Source organism: Liolophura sinensis, chromosome 1 (assembly GCF_032854445.1).
Source record: "Liolophura sinensis isolate JHLJ2023 chromosome 1, CUHK_Ljap_v2, whole genome shotgun sequence".
Lineage (NCBI taxonomy): Eukaryota > Metazoa > Mollusca > Polyplacophora > Chitonida > Chitonidae > Liolophura > Liolophura sinensis.
The window spans coordinates 55,437,294-55,453,909 of record NC_088295.1 but is presented as its reverse complement, the minus strand read 5'-3'; the positions used below and the strand labels follow the sequence as shown (position 1 = coordinate 55,453,909).

General features: G+C 39.2%; 1 protein-coding gene across 1 annotated transcript; it reads right to left on the bottom strand.

Moving 5' to 3' along the window:
• Window positions 1–249: 249 nt before the first annotated feature.
• Window positions 250–15,941, bottom strand: LOC135471549 (nucleolar and coiled-body phosphoprotein 1-like). The gene is made up of 6 exons (XM_064750824.1): window positions 15,827–15,941; window positions 13,575–13,630; window positions 12,492–12,566; window positions 6,945–9,561; window positions 4,051–4,131; window positions 250–474 (listed from the first exon to the last, which is right to left on the bottom strand). The coding sequence occupies exons 1-6, from the start codon at window positions 15,935–15,937 to the stop codon at window positions 313–315; spliced, it is 3,102 nt and encodes a 1,033-aa protein (XP_064606894.1). The 5' UTR covers window positions 15,938–15,941; the 3' UTR covers window positions 250–312.
• Window positions 15,942–16,616: the final 675 nt, after the last annotated feature.

The window sequence follows — 16,616 nt, the reverse complement described above, 5'->3', positions numbered from 1 at the left end:
CTGAATAACTGTTCTTGTAAAGCAAAGAACGAATGAAGTCTTAGAGCCCCCACATTGGCAGTATTTCAGCCATATTGTGGTGACATAAACAAAGCATTAGTTCACCAGTCTTGCAGCAGAGAACGATGCGTTTTTACACAGCTATAAACCAACTCGTGTAGGCGGGAAATGTTGAATAATCATGCCCCTTATGCTCAACACCCATTACATTCAACTTTGTCGACATATATCCATAATACTGTTCTCCTTCACCATGGGAACCTCTTGGACACAGAACTGTTCAGTCTTCGAGTGCCATTCCCACTTGAGTCGTTAGTCACTGTCAAATCTGATCGAGTGTACACTGTTTGAGTCAATCGGGCCACCCTTGTAACTCCCTCGCTTTTTCTTCGTTTTTTCGTGTCGGAATGACTTCCCTTTTGTGAATTTCAGATCTTTGTTGGCCTTCTCTCCCCAGGATCCTTTAGCACCCTTCTGCAAAGAGCAGGCAGAACGAAACAAACAACTGGGTTAATTTTTAACAAATAATTCAGCTTTAACGTCACACTGAGACTGTAACAGCCACACTGTGGCATCACTTACCGTTAGTTTGGAAAAATGAGAAATCTGAAGTGGTTTCGGGGTAGTGAAGTTACAACAACACTGTGAAATCCCTTTGTGCTGTGACCTCACTGTATATATGGAAAGATAGAGCTACATGAACCTATCAAGTTTACATAAAATATGATGATCGGTGCATCTCAGTGAAACTGCAGTAAAAGTTTGGGTATTTTGGCAGTTTAACACACAACCCTACCGTAATGCTACAACATCATGCTTCAAAGGATCGCCACTCTGCTGAAGCCACTGGAAAACCCTGTACTGACAATTCAGAGAATAAGTTCCTTATTTCCAATAACCAAGCAGTGAGTCCAACTGGCAGAAGGAGACCACAGCATGTAAAATGTTCTCACTCGGGAGGAGACCACAGCATTTAAGAAGTTCTCACTCAGGAGACCACAGCATGTAAAAAGTTCTCACTCGGGAGGAGACCACAGCATGTAAAGCTCTCACTCGGGAGGAGACCACAGCATGTAAAATTCTCACTCGGGAGGAGACCACAGCATGTAAAGTTCTCACTCGGGAGGAGACCACAGCATGTAAAGTTCTCACCCGGGAGGAGACCACAGCATGTAAAGTTCTCACTCAGGAGGAGACCACAGCATGTAAAGTTCTCACTTGGGAGGAGGCCACAGCATGTAAAAAGTTCTCACTCGGGAGGAGACCACAGCATGTAAAGCTCTCACTCGGGAGGAGACCACAGCATGTAAAATTCTCACTCAGGAGGAGACCACAGCATGTAAAGTTCTCACTCGGGAGGAGACCACAGCATGTAAAGTTCTCACTCGGGAGGAGACCACAGCATGTAAAAAGTTCTCACTCGGGAGGAGACCACAGCATGTAAAATTCTCACTCAGGAGGAGACCACAGCATGTAAAGTTCTCACTCGGGAGGAGACCACAGCATGTAAAGTTCTCACTCGGGAGGAGACCACAGCATGTAAAGTTCTCACTCAGGAGGAGACCACAGCATGTAAGAAGTTCTCACTTAGGATACCACTGCACGTAAGAAGTTCTCACTCAGAATGAGACCACAGTATGTAAGAAGTTCTCACTCAGAACGAGAACACATGTAAGAAGTCCTCACTCAAGATACCATTGCACGTAAGAAGTTCTCACTCAGAATGAGGCCACAGCATGTAAGAAGTTCTCACTCAGGAGGAGACAACAGCATGTAAGAAGTTCTCACTCGGGAGGAGACCAGTTCATGCAAGAGGTTTTCGCTCAGGAGGCCACAGTACTGTTCTACTTGTAGCAAATGGTTTCTTAAATCTCGGACTGTCGAGTGCTGACACTTTAGTTTCTTAACCGCTGATGTACATTTTCTAAAACACCCCTTTGCAGAAAGTGACATGACCCATGTTGTCTCCACGCTATATAACAGTGGACCAAGGTTGCTTGTTCAATATTATATAACATGGGCCAATATGGGTATTACCACTTTCTCCACAGAGGTGTTTTCAAACTGTCAGAAACAACTATTCTCAGGTGTGATGTTGATCATCTACACCTGTATTTCCGTGTCCACTGGGAGTACCTTACACAATGCCACTTGATTGCACAGAACTCCCAGAGTGTTCCTGTACCACAATATTGAACACAAGTCTACAGCAGATGGACTGTGACTTGTTGCCTGAGAACATGTGGATAATAACAACCAGATTTCTATCATTTCATAAGGTTTCCAGCCAAGACAATCAACTTTTTATGTTTCCAGCCAAGACAATCATCTTCACTGTACAAGGTTTCCAGCCAAGAAAAATCAACTTCAATGCATAACAATTTCCAGCCAAGACAATTTTCTTATCCCATACCAGCCAAATCAATCAACTTCATTGTACAAAGTTTCCAGCCAGACAATCAACTTCAATGCATAAGGATTCCAGTGAAGACAGTCAACTTTCTTTTATGTTTCAAGCCACCACAATCAACTTCACTGTACAAATTTTTAAGCCACAACAATCATCTTCATTGTTCGAAGTTTCCCAATCAAGACAATCATCTTCATTATTAGAAATTGCCCAGCCGAGACACTCATCTTCACTGTTTGAAGTTTCCCAATCAAGACAATCATCTTCATTGTTAGAAGTTTGCAGCCAAAACAAAAAACTTCATTGTATTAAGTTTCCAGACAAGACAACTACATGACTATACATTTTTTCCAGCCATAAAACCCCCAAACTTCACTGTACATAATTTGCAGTCAAGACAATCAACTTCACTGTACTAAGTTTCCAGCCAGGACCATCAACTTCATGATAAAAAAGTTCCTACAAGAGAGGGTCAGGAAAACCAATTTGTTTTTTAAGGATTTGGAGCTACATGTAAATATGTCAATTCAACACCCCTTTGCAGAAAGTGGGATGATCCATGTCTCCACAGTATATAACAGTGGACCAATGTTGCTTGTCCAATATTATATAACAAGGCCAATATGGGTATTACCACTTTCTCCACAGGTGTTTTCAAGATGTCTGAAAAAGCTATTTTCAGGTGTCATGTTGCACAAGGAGCTCCTTACACAAGGGACAATGCCACTTGATTGCACAGAACTCCCAGAGCGTTCCTGTACCACAATATTGAACACAAGTCTACAGCAGATGGACTGTGACTTGTTGCCTGAGAACATGTGGATAATAACAACCAGATTTCTATCATTTCATAAATGCATTCATACAAAAAAAAAAATTAAATATATGCTAATAGTAATTCAACATACACTGATCACCTTTCAAAAAAAACTTGCAAACAAATTTCTATAACTTTTTATAAGTGGCCTAAGTCATCTATTTTATGGCGACATTACTCAGGAAAAAGTAACCAGAGATTTCTTGACACAAGGTACATGTAACCAAAGATTTGATGACAAGGTACATGTAACCAAAAATTTGTTGACACAAGGTACGTGTAAACAAAAATTTGATGACAAGGTACATATAACCAAAAATTTGTTGACACAAGGTACGTGTAAACAAAAATTTGATGACAAGGTACATATAACCAAAAATTTGATGACACACGGTACATGTGACCAAAATTTGTTAATACAAGGCACATGTAACCAAAAATTTGATGACACAAGGTACATGTAACCAAAAATTTGATGACACACGGTGCATGTAACCAAAATTTGTTGATACAAGGTACATGTAACCAGCAATTTGATGACGACAAACATAGTTTATAGGGCCATATACAACTTCTGCATTCTGAGGCCAATCTGGGTTCATAACCTGGGCCAAAATGTCAAAATGCTATTGGAAATATTGCGATCCAATTTTTGCCTGTTCTTTGCATATACATGTATATCTTTCTCTAATTTCTCATTTTTTTCAGCTTCTGATTTCAGGGCCTGTTACTGGTCTCCAGAAAGGCCGGTATATGACCCTAGCATTTTATAATAGCATTTCACTGGATTCTGCTCAACTGTACAGTACATGTACTAACTTACCTTAGCTTCAAATGAGTTGTCCTTCAGCCTTGGGTCAACCGGTATGTCCTCAGTTTTCACTCTCCGGAATGGAGTACTATTCTGGAAGGTAAAGAAAGGCAGAGCATTTCATCATCTATCACACAAAAGCTACAAAGTGAACCATACAGCCAAAATACTGGGAATATTACGTCACTTTTTTTTTATACTTAAGACATACCTTTAGTCTTTACCAACTTTGAAGGGAAAGTAAACACTGACAAGGATATTGGGTAAACATACATAAAACAAAAATAAAGGACTATAGCATGAAGTTTAAATCCAGAGAACCAAGGACAGTGGAACAACTGGCAAATGGTCAACTAGCAAATAGTTATTCAACCAGTTGATACAAAAGCTTAAACAATATCAAGCTACACAAAACAGACATACTGATACACAAATGTATCCATCACGTTCCGCACATGAAAACGAGAACCTCCATAGCGTATTTCATTAATCAGTGTATTTAATTACTGAGAGATTGTGAGGAAACATACAACACCGAAAACATGCGAGCAAAAATACTTTCATTTTCACATTTATGAAATCATATTCATGGGTATCTCTAATGTGTCTATCCTGAAAAACGGAAGATAAAATACTGATTCTGACACCTTACATCTCTAAGACAATGGTCAATTTGCCTACAGGCTTTTAAAGAATGGTCACCACAAAAAACAAATGAGCAATAGATCATTCCTGAGAAGACGACGTTCAAAAGTTTTATCTTTTCCTCATCATAATATCTAAATTACTAAATAATTTCCAGGAAAATGAGTTAAAATTTAGGTAACGGAGGAGGTTAGGGATCCAGATCTCTATATTTACGCAAATGTCTCATATGACTGAAACCTTTGACTTGGTGATATAACGAACGAAGAAGTGTACTCAAAAGAATGCTACCTCATTTTAGATGCAGTCTATTCAAGTTAAAATTTAAGACTGAATGAGATTAAAAAATATGCACCTCAAAATTTCCTTCCCTGAAATTCCACTTTTAGGACGGAAACGTGAACACAAATGTATCCAACAAGTTCTGCACAGGAAGAAAAGTGCCTCCACACAGAATGGAACCAGAAGGATGTTTCTGTACCACAACACTGAACACAAGACTCCAGTAGATGGACTGAATTTGTTGCCTGAGAACATGTGGAGTGTGCCATTTTCTAGATTTCCCAAGAGTCTGGCAGTATACCCACATGCTTCTTCAACTAGGTTCCTGGCCACCGTGGTACATGTATAAGTGTGATATTCTTTCAGAGTATGGCATTAAATACCAATGAAATAAATAAAACTCGTGCAGATTTTCCCTCATTCATGACAATAATTGTCACTTTGTACATTGATTGATCGGTGTTCTTTACACTTTGGTCTCCTAGATGCCCAACATAAACACATAAGTGGGTTTTTTTTTTCCCTGAAACCCTGAGTTGTCGGAACGGATACGAGTATTCGCTAAATAAAAAGCTTACATGACCAGCTTACAAGTTAATATACAAAAATGTACACTTCTCAACATATACGTGTACTTCTGACCTTGCACCCAACAAACTACAAATAACATCACAATCAGCAGTTGGTGATGCTAGTGCCGCCATTTCTGCAGTCTAACATGCCCTGTTGACCACATATGATTCACCCTTGTTGTGTACATGTCTGTACAGACATGTCAAATGTGGGAATGTCACTAACAAAAGGTTGGTGTTTTACCCCTGGCTCTACACTCCCTGCAACCCAATAAGACATACTATATACATTATTTCACGTAAAGAAAAACGTGTAAAACTGCACTCTTAGAACCACAAAATGGCTTTGCAACAATACCATTGATGCCAACACTAAGTTTGTTTTTAATAATAAATTCATCGAACTTCACAAAAAACTCTTAACTGGCTTTGTAATGAGGACGAATCAGATTTCACTTCCCTGGAGTGATCTGGTACTCATTTATTTTTGCTGTGAGCATTCTATAAAAGTCTGAAGACAGCTATTATCAATAACATTGCTGTCCTTTTACAAAACTCTCCATTGTCATAATTTTTTCTATTTCTATTTCAACACAACAGCAAATGAAACATTTTTAGCCACCTTGCACCCGCCATTTCTCACTTGTTTGCTGCGCAATAGAGAGAAAACCAAATACATGGCTGTACTGATACGTAGAGACTGGCTATAGGGAAGTTGCATACTTCTAGATAATGGACTTATGCTCCGACTTTCCAAGTACACTGTACAACAGAACACTTTTTTTTTTCAAGTACTCAACCCTTTTTCCTGTGAAAAACAGTACCGAAACTGAAACTTAACAAGTCTAATCACCAGACACAAACACTCACACCTTCTCACTTCCTTCTTGCACCTTCTGATAACACACTTTTCTTTCACTCACTCAAACAGTAACCACAAATGTATCCAACAAGTTCTGCACATGAAGACAAGAGCCTTCACACAAGATAGAACCAGGAGGATAATTTCTATACCACAATATTGAACACAAGTCTACAGCAGATGGACTATGACTTGTTGCCTGAGAATGTGTGGATTAGTTTTCGCCTCCACATACTGGTAGGAGCCCACTTGTTCAGCACAGTTCATACAGAACTTCTAGAACTGAATATTATTCAACATTTCTTATGTGCGGTTAAGTTTATGAATTTTAATGATATGCTTTGTGAAACCGAAATTAATTTTGTGATAATCACTCCCCGTACCTTCACCACTTCTGACATCATCCCTGTCCCTTCCTCTCAACCATCCCTTGAGAGGAATACACTCATAACGCCATCAGTTCTCATCACATGCTAGCAACTGATCAACACTAGATTACTATCAATGTTACATGTTCTTTTATATGGCCTACTCAGCAAGCTTACCTTTGACTGATTCAGCTTTTTCTTTGACTTTCCGTTTTTCTCTTCCTCAGAAGACGTTGGTAACCCAGAGTCACTATCACATTTACCACTGGGTCCCGTTAACGGTGTAGACGTCAATGCACCCACAGTGCCATTCACTAAAGCAGTCTTTATCACATCGTCTGCGATAGAGTCAGAATCAGAAGAGCCTGAGTCTTTACTACCACTCTTAGCAGACAATGCTGACTTTGGCGTGGTCTTTGGAGTTCCATTGGCCACCTTTTTCTTGCTACCTTTAGACGGCTCGTCAGAACTGGAATCTGAATCCGAACTAGAACTGTCTTTTGAATTTATCTTACTGGAGTTTGGAGTTGTTTTGCCAGCACTGGGGTTTTTATTTGACACATGGGTTTGAGCTTTAACACCCTTCTTTGGACTTACTGCTTTGGTCTTCTCGTCACTGGAAGAATCAGAGTCCGAGTCCGAGTCTGACGTATCAGAGCCTTGTCCAGATTTTGTCTTGCTAGGAGTAGCCATTTTTTTCTGGACAGGTGTGGCTGGTTTCTTGGAGCTTTCCTCTTCTTCAGAACTAGATTCAGAAGAACTAGAGCTTTCAGTTTTCTTGGCAGCAGGAGAAGTACAAGTTTTATCTTTCTTTAAAGTCACATTTGTCGGTGTTTTCTTCGGTGTAGGAGCCGCTGATTTCTTTTGATTAAGTGTTACCACTTTCTTGGCAGTTTCTTCTTTAGAACTAGAATCTGAAGAGCTTGAACTCTCTACTTTCTTTGCGGGAGTTCCAGCTGCTGGTTTACCCTGGGAGGCTTGTTTCTTCTGAGCAGCGGTTTGTGGTTTCTTTGCAGTTTCCTCCTCTTCAGAGCTAGAATCTGAAGAACTAGAGCTATCAGCCTTCTTTCCCGTCGCTTTTGTCACTGGTTTAGATGCTGGAATTACTGTTTTTTTCTGAGCAACTGCCTTTGCTTTACTTTCAGCTTCATCTTCAGAGCTAGAATCTGAGGAACTTGAACTATCAGCTTTCTTTCCTGTCGCATTTGCAACTGGTTTAGTCACTGGAGCTGCTGGTTTCTTCTGAGCAACTGTCTTCGCTTTAGTTTCAGCTTCATCTTCAGAGCTAGAATCTGAAGAACTAGAGCTATCAGCTTTCTTTCCTGTTGCATTTGCAACTGGCTTTGTCACTGGAGTTGCTGGTTTCTTCTGAGCAACTGTCTTCGCTTTAGTTTCAGCTTCATCTTCAGAGCTAGAATCTGAAGAACTAGAGCTGTCTTTTTTAGCTGTTGCCACCTTAACTGCTGGTTTCTGCACAACAGAAGTTTTTGTTTTCTTTGAACTTTCATCTTCTTCTGAGCTGGAATCTGATGAACTGGAACTTTCAGCCTTTTTCGCTTGCCCCTTTGCTGGTGGTTTTGCTGGAGTAGCTGTTTTCTTTGGAACAGCAACTGCTGGCTTCTTTGCTGCATCATCATCATCATCTGAACTAGAGTCGGAGGAACTGGAGTCTTCAGCATTCTTTGCTGGAGTCTTTGTGGTCAGTTTCTTCTGAGGAGTTGTAGCTGGTTTCTTGGCTTTTTCATCTTCAGAACTGGATTCTTCAGAACTAGAACTTTCTGCTTTCTTTGCTGTAGCCTTTGTTCCTGGTTTGGACACAGATGCTGCTGCTGGTTTCTTCTGAGCTGAGGATCCAGATTTCTTCGCATTTTTTTCATCTTCAGAGCTAGAATCGGAACTAGAGCTTTCCGCTTTCTTATTTGATGCCTTTGATGCTACTTTTGCTCCAGTTGGTGTTGTTAGTTTCTTCTGAGCTGGGGTTGCTGATTTTTTTACAGTTTCATCTTCTGAGCTAGATTCTGAAGAACTGGAGCTTTCAGCCTTTTTATTGGGCGTCTCTGCAGCTGGCTTAATCTGCTGTGAAGTAGCTGGTTTTTTGACTTTATCATCTTCCTCGGAGCTGGAATCTGAAGAGCTGGAGCTTTCAGCCTTCTTGGCTGGAGTCTTCACCGCTGGGGACTTCTTTGTAGCTGTTGCAGGGGACTTCTTTGTAGCTGTTGCAGGGGACTTCTTTGCAGATGTTGCAGGGGTCTTCTTTGCAGGCGATTGAAGTTTCTTAACTTTCTCATCTTCCTCAGAGCTGGATTCAGACGAACTAGAGCTGGCTGCCTTCTGTGCAGCTTTAGATGACTTTTCTGCCGATGATTTGACTGCTGTTGACTTGCCTTCATTTACTTTAGTTTTTATGTTCGGCTTCTTTGCATCGTCATCATCTGAATCAGAGTCTGATTCTGAACTGGATTCTGCCGGTTTACCTTTTGTTTTGGTTGCTGGAGTCTGAGGTTTCTTTGACAATACTTTAGCCTTGAGTTTCACATTTGATTTATCTTCTTCCGACTCAGAATCTGAGTCATCTGAGCTGCTTGAGTCCTCTTTCTTGGCGGGTTGTTTGGTGACAGGTGCTGGAGTACTTTTTTTAGCAGGTGGCTTCTTTGCAGATGCCTTCTTGTCAGTGTTGGAGTCTGAGCTGTCAGAGTCAGAACTGCTTGATGAATGCTGGCGTTTAGTAGCTGGGCGGCCTGTTGGCGTTTGTTGAATGTTAGAGGAAGATTTTGGACCTTCTTCTTCCGATTCACTGGAATAAAAGCATAGACCAATTAAAACAGAATTTGTTTAAATGTTTGATCAGGGTTTAACATCGCTTTCAACAGCAGGTTGGACTCAACACTGACATATTACAGTGCTGCCTCAATGGATCACCATGCCAATGACACCAGACAAAATACCCCACCCAGTAACATTATACTGAAACCTGGGTTACTAGTACTTGGTATAAGTATTATCATTACCAATAAAAGTGACAGAATTTTCACTCAAAACCTGCAAAACAGATTTCCAGACGTGCCTGTCCATTGTGAATGTTATGTTTAAAATCATTGATGTTTATGTGTACAAAACAAATATTATGTGCACAAAATTGCAACAACCAGTGCAGCACATATATTTTCAACCCTTCTTTAATATAACTTCAAATAGAAACACCAAAACAAAACAAAAGTTTTCATTAAGCCTTTATACGTGCATCACTAAAACTGAGATGTTAGGAATTCCAAACATGAGACTAAGGTACCCTAGAGGAAAACAAATCAAAATGTTTAGTGTCTTAGTTTGGGTCACTGAGAGGAAAATTCTACATGTTCTAGTCCTCGGCCTTGCAGGTAAAGATAATGAAGTCAGAATTAGCAACTGTAGCAGTATAAGCTGATGTGTAATATATAGATAATGACATGCTGTGAGGTGGGACATCAGGAATTGTCAGCTCCAGAAAAGTGATATCATTTGTCGAGAGGTGACAATTCGTGATGTCCCACCCCACATCATGCACCATGTGTTTCATTATACCAGCAAAACAAAACCCTTTCTCGAGTTGTACTTTTCTCGAATTTGTACGTCGATAACTGAGCTATAACCACCATCCGGCGGTTTACTTTTTGAAAAAGCAGACGTCAAAGAGTTCTCAAAGGGAGAGAGAGCTCTTGTTGTGTTCTGTATATTTTCTAGGGCTTATTTTGACAGGTTGCTTGCTGAGTTGTAAAAACATTTGCACAAATGTCACCCTTAAATAATTGTGACAGGATCAGTTTTGAGTTCATTGAATTGAAGTAACTTGAACAGCAGTCAAGGCCAGCACAAAACTAACTTTACAGAGCTCTGTACTGATCATGTGGACATGTCCAGCTGTGACGCTGTAATTCTGAGAATGAAGGGGCATTTCTTTAAGAATTTATGTTCTTTTACACCCGATATCTGTGGGCACTTCAACACTAGTAATCATTTTGTTGGCAAAAGCGTTCTCAGAATAGATGCAAAAAGACGGAATAAACAGGTCACCATTCGGAAACCCATTGCGCGCTAATTTAAGACATGAATTCGCAAGTTGGAGGTTTTCTACTGAATCTTTTCTGTAATGGGAATACTACAATAGTGGATCAGATACTAAAAACTTATATATAGATAAAACACAAAATCGGACATGATTTTATTTTCTTTGTGGCATCTAAGAGTATTTTCTCCTTCTTTGGTGGACAGTTGTATTTACTAACTATGTGGTGCACAAAATACGCCAATATCATATAAGTAGGCAGGTGTGGATTACCAATGTGCGTCTGCTGATTTACCTCAGTTAAGGTTTTATTCTCACTGTTCATGTAAATGCTTAAATAGTAGCAAATTACATACCCTCTTGCTCCCCAGCTTAAGCAGAATTTAGGTATAAAAAAATGCACTGATGTTAGCTGAAACTGATTATTATTTATTTATAATTATTATTATACATTACGGGTATGAAATTACTCAGAACACTGGCACACCATTATTACTATTATACATTACCGGTCTGGAATTACTCAGGGCAATGTGACACACCATTATTTTTATTATACATTACGGGTATGAAATTACTCAGAACACTGACACACCATTATTATTATTATACATTACCGGTCTGGAATTACTCAGGACAATGTGACACACCATTATTATTATTATACATTACGGGTATGGAATTACTCAGGACAATGTGACACACCATTATTATTATTATACATTACGGGTATGGAATTACTCAGAACACTGACACACCATTATTATTATTATACATTACGGGTCTGGAATTACTCAGGACAATGTGACACACCATTATTATTATTATACATTACAGGTCTAGAATTACTCAGGACAATGTGACACACCATTATTATTATTATTATTATCATACATTACTGGTCTGGAATTACTCGGAACACTGTGACAAACCATTATTATTATTATACATTACAGGTCTAGAATTACTCAGAACAATGTGACACACCATTATTATTATTATTATTATACATTATGAATCTAGAATTACTCCGAACACTGTGAAACGCCATTATTATTACAATATTATACTATTATATTATTATTATATTACAGGTCTAGAATAACTCAAAACGCTGTAACACCATCCAACTGATGGTTGCAGTTGTATTACACGTAGATTAACCCTGTTGACACTTTCAGCATGGAATGTCTGGAATAAAATCACCACATCACTCACTCCTTTTGTGCTTTGAACATGTGTAATCATGAGGTTCCAACTTTCTGAGGGGACAGGAAGGGGTTTGTAATCAGCCGTCTCCCTCTAACCTATCTCTTCCAGTGGTTGAGTTGGTTATGGTGGCAAAATTCACACTTGCTTTTATTATTATTTCACTGTTTAAGGAACTTTGTGTTGATTTAATTTGCCACTGTATATCTATATATATATATATTGTTCCAAAATCTTGTTGCAAGTGGCTTACACAATCCAAATTACCATGTTTACCAATGCATATATAATGTAACATACATTGTTTGTATCTGAGGGCCTTAGGGTAGATCAACCCAGTCTTGACTGAGTATATGCATTGTATTTTACCCTCTTAAAATAAAGCTATTATTATTATTACTTGTAGACCTTATCCTATAACACCACCCAACTCTTCACCTTTTGCCTCACCAATACAGACACCCAAGACTTACCTTGATGAGTCTGAGGACTCTTGCTTTGCCTTCTTTGCTGGAGGCGCACTGCTGTCCTCTTGTTTCCTTTTGCCTCTGTAACAATAATCATCACAGTTCTGTTTGCGATCTTTGTTTCAATACCTTAAATGATCTCAAATTTAGCACACAAAAGTACATTTTTAGAGGCAAATAACTGTCACTAAGCATTATTTTCAGTGCTGAAAATTGCAATTTCCCAGTAGAATATCATCCAATGTTCCAAGCAAACCTCAGAACACCTTGCTAAAATCAACACAACTCTCAGAATCTGGAAAAACGAACAACTTAGTCAAGGACAAACTTTAAGGTCATTTAGGGAATTTGTTTTTCATACCATTTATTTCAATATTTAAACATAAAATTTCTCCTATATACAATCTATTTGGTGTTAGTACCGAAAGAAACCACTGCACCGTATCAGGTGCTTCACCAACCGTCTAAGTTCATCCAAAAACCAGGGTTCTGATCTAGGTTAAAAGTTATGAACCTATACAAGATGGTCAGGTGTTAAGCTGGTTTGATTATGGACCTCCTCATCCTTGCTGTAGAAAATATGAGACTAACTTACCTCATAAAGCCTTTCAAGAACAATTCTACACAAAACAAACCAATTACTTTGGATCTATCAAACTATAGTTGATTGTTTGGATGCTAAAATCAGTGTGGCCCAAACTCCATGTGGGGTTCAAATTTACACTTTAACAGCAGGAAACCAACGCACAACCTCATTGCACAAGGTGCTGAGGTTTCCTAAACCATTAACAAGCAAAGGCACCAGAGATACAAGAAGGCTAATGATGGCCTGCACATTTTTACAGATTGCTTTAGAACGGATTTTAGACGTAAGTAATGTGAAAAACCAGTCCTCAACATGAGTTTACTACAAAATGATTGGAACCACAAATCGAAATGAGTCTGTGATAAAGTGCAAATCACTGTAACTGAATTTCACCCAATGCAAAGGTGATAAATCTGTACGAAGAACACACCGAAAAACAATGTTTCCTTGACAATTTGATATGTAAAACGAAGAGCAGTCGGTAAGCTGTTCGTGTAACTTACTTTGCCCATTCCTCATAGATCTGTGGGAGCTTTGGTGAGCCAGCAACAGGCGGTTTCTGCAAAGTCACAAAGAAAATCAATACAATCCTCAACAGCCAACAATTCATTAGGTACACTAATTTAATTGATTATTGTTTTATGCCACATCTGTATATTTCGCTTATAAGATAGCAGACAGAATTGTATTAGGAAGAAACCGGGTAGAGATCGCAGGAAACCAAAAACTTGGTTGAGTGCATTAATAAAACCCTTTGGTTCCGGGGCTTATCACAAGATCTCCAACATTGCAAAGCATACATTATCTTTCAGCTGATTTGCAGGAAATCCTGATTCTCCACAAAAGCTAATAAATCACATACAATCTACTTAATTGCTAAAATTAAGAGGAAGCCAGCATGAGCTGGACTTGAAATCACATCGACCACCTTGGTGAGAAGCTTCTGGGTCATTACGCTGCGCTAGCGCACTAACCAACTGAGCCTCAGAGGCCCCCCCAATTGCTAAAACAGAAAGCTATGCCACTTATTTCACGTATCTAGAAACCATAAAAATTGAGAAACTTTTTCAAACAGGACCTGGAGAGGTTAAATGTTTCTGTGCGTGCTAAAAAGCAATCTCGACAGCAGACATGATTCCTGCTCACTTACTTTCTGAAAACTTCCACCGCTGATGTCCATTCAAATAAGTAGAAGAAATGTGTTTAAAGTCGGATCACAAATCAAATGTGTGTTTGAGTCTTTTGACTCGAGCAACCGATCACACCATCATGAAATATCCCACTGTGCAGTGACATATAGGTGTTTACAGGCGTAATCATTACACATCCAGACAGCACATGGTCGAAAGGCAGTATGATTCTCATGACACTACCAGTTCTCTGTCCCAATCTGAGCCTATCTATCCTCTAATTTAACATCAACCCCAAACAGAGTTATTTCCCATCATGGCGAAGCATCGCTGTTTTAATCCAATGTTTTGGAACATTCAAATATTGATTATGGAAAGCAGGTTCTTCAATGAACTGTTGTCACTTCTGCCATGTGACAACAGCCTCATCTGAATAATTCCTGCTGTGACCAAAAGTGTTTCTTAGACATCTGTAAAGGCAGATGAATATGGTAACGGTTAAATGCACAAGTGCATGTGTCGCGTGCTTTTCACCTTTTATATTAGGCAATCAGTGCATTGGGCTGTTATAAAGACTAGGGTTATATTTACATGTAACTTTCTATGTCACTACTTACGTCAATTCATTCACGCATCGCTGAATAAGGTTGGCCATATATGGAGGAGACCCTTTTCAGATGCAGTTCACATGACAAAACAAAAGCATGTGACATACGCACATGCGCATTCAACCCTTACCATGTACACATGTGTTAAAGGCGTCTAAAACCATGTTCTAGCACATCGACTCTAGTGGTAGAAGCAACAGGCTACGGACCCGACATGCTGTCTGATGGAAGTTTGAATCCAGAGCATTTCACAACAAGTTAAGTAAATCCTTTCAAAAAAAGTATAAATCGCAAAGCAATGTCACACAAATGACTGAGACACGTGACAGAAACTAGAATGATAAATGTCTTATCTGCGCTGTTTTTCTTTGTATGCAAATTAAACATCTTCTCATTCAATGTTAACCACAGAACATGTGACCACAGGGAAAAATATTACCTCAGAGTGCATGTGGAAATCAACACGTAAATATAACCCTAGTCCTTACAAGTCCCAAGCATTGTTAAAACTCATGTCCCATACATTATCTTGTCTTTACAACAGCCTTTCAATGAATTGACTTAAACCCTCATCCACATGGTGTACAAAGCCACCCCTATAACAAAACTAAAAGACGTATGCCTGAACAGTACACTTCAACTTTTTCTTTGTTTCAAGTAACCAAATCTGCATATTCTGTAACATCCATAAAGTGATTCCAGTGCTTACACGTGGTGTGCAAAGCAACCCCCATAACAAGACTGAAAACCGTAAGCCTATACAGTACACTTCAACTTTTTTTTGTTTCAAGTAACTTAATCTCCGTATTTTGTAACATCCACAGAGCCACTCCAGTGCTTACTGAATGTAGCCATTCGATGTAGGACTGCTGTGCGATGTAGTGTGGGCACATGGAAATCGTTTTCTGCGGAGTTCACGTTGTTGTTGTAATTTCGTTTCACCAACGATGTGTCACATGTTTGTATCTTTTCATATCGTATCCATATACTCCATGAATCTACAAAAAACATACGTACCACTTTGAACTTTTTCTGAAATGTCTGTGCCGCATCTTTACATGACTCTTTCAGATATTCGTAAACATAAGACAAAAATTCTGTAGTTGACTTTCCCGAAGCCGCCGCCATCGTGAAAAACGTGGTTTAAAGGGATACGTGTGCGCAGACTCCGTGACCCAGTGAAACGTATTAATATTTATAGCTAGGCGTGACATTTTGAATCAAAATGTTGAGAGTGAAAGATGTGATGCACACCGGGCCTGTCCTCCCGTCATGTATTGTCGACCTATACACACACGAAAGCTTCCGTATTTTAATTTCCATAATTTAACGAATGAGAGAATGGCCAAATCCGAAAAATTTGTTGTTTAAAAACTTATTCATGGGTCATTAAATTCAGAAGTATGTCTGTTTAACTCTACACGTGTTTAATAGCCGTCTCTTTTGAAAATGATTGAGGCTCCAAATACTCACAGGTTAATCCTCAATCCAAATAATAATTTAATTCCTGGCGGGGTGAGGCTTGGGGGTTTGTGACGCTCACAACACGCAATTTTGCACAAGGACGCAATATTTTGCCTCATTTATCCCATTTTAAAGTAGTTCAAACCAGTGATCAAAATATTTCGATGTACCGTTACATGTGCACAGGACAATGGCTGCATGGACTGAACTCATGCCATGTGACAACGGCGTCAGTGTATTTATTCATTTATTTTAATTGTTGTTAAAACGCAATACTCAAGAATTTTTCAATAATACTTAAACAATACAGAACGTGGGCCAGCATTATGAGCTGAATATGAAC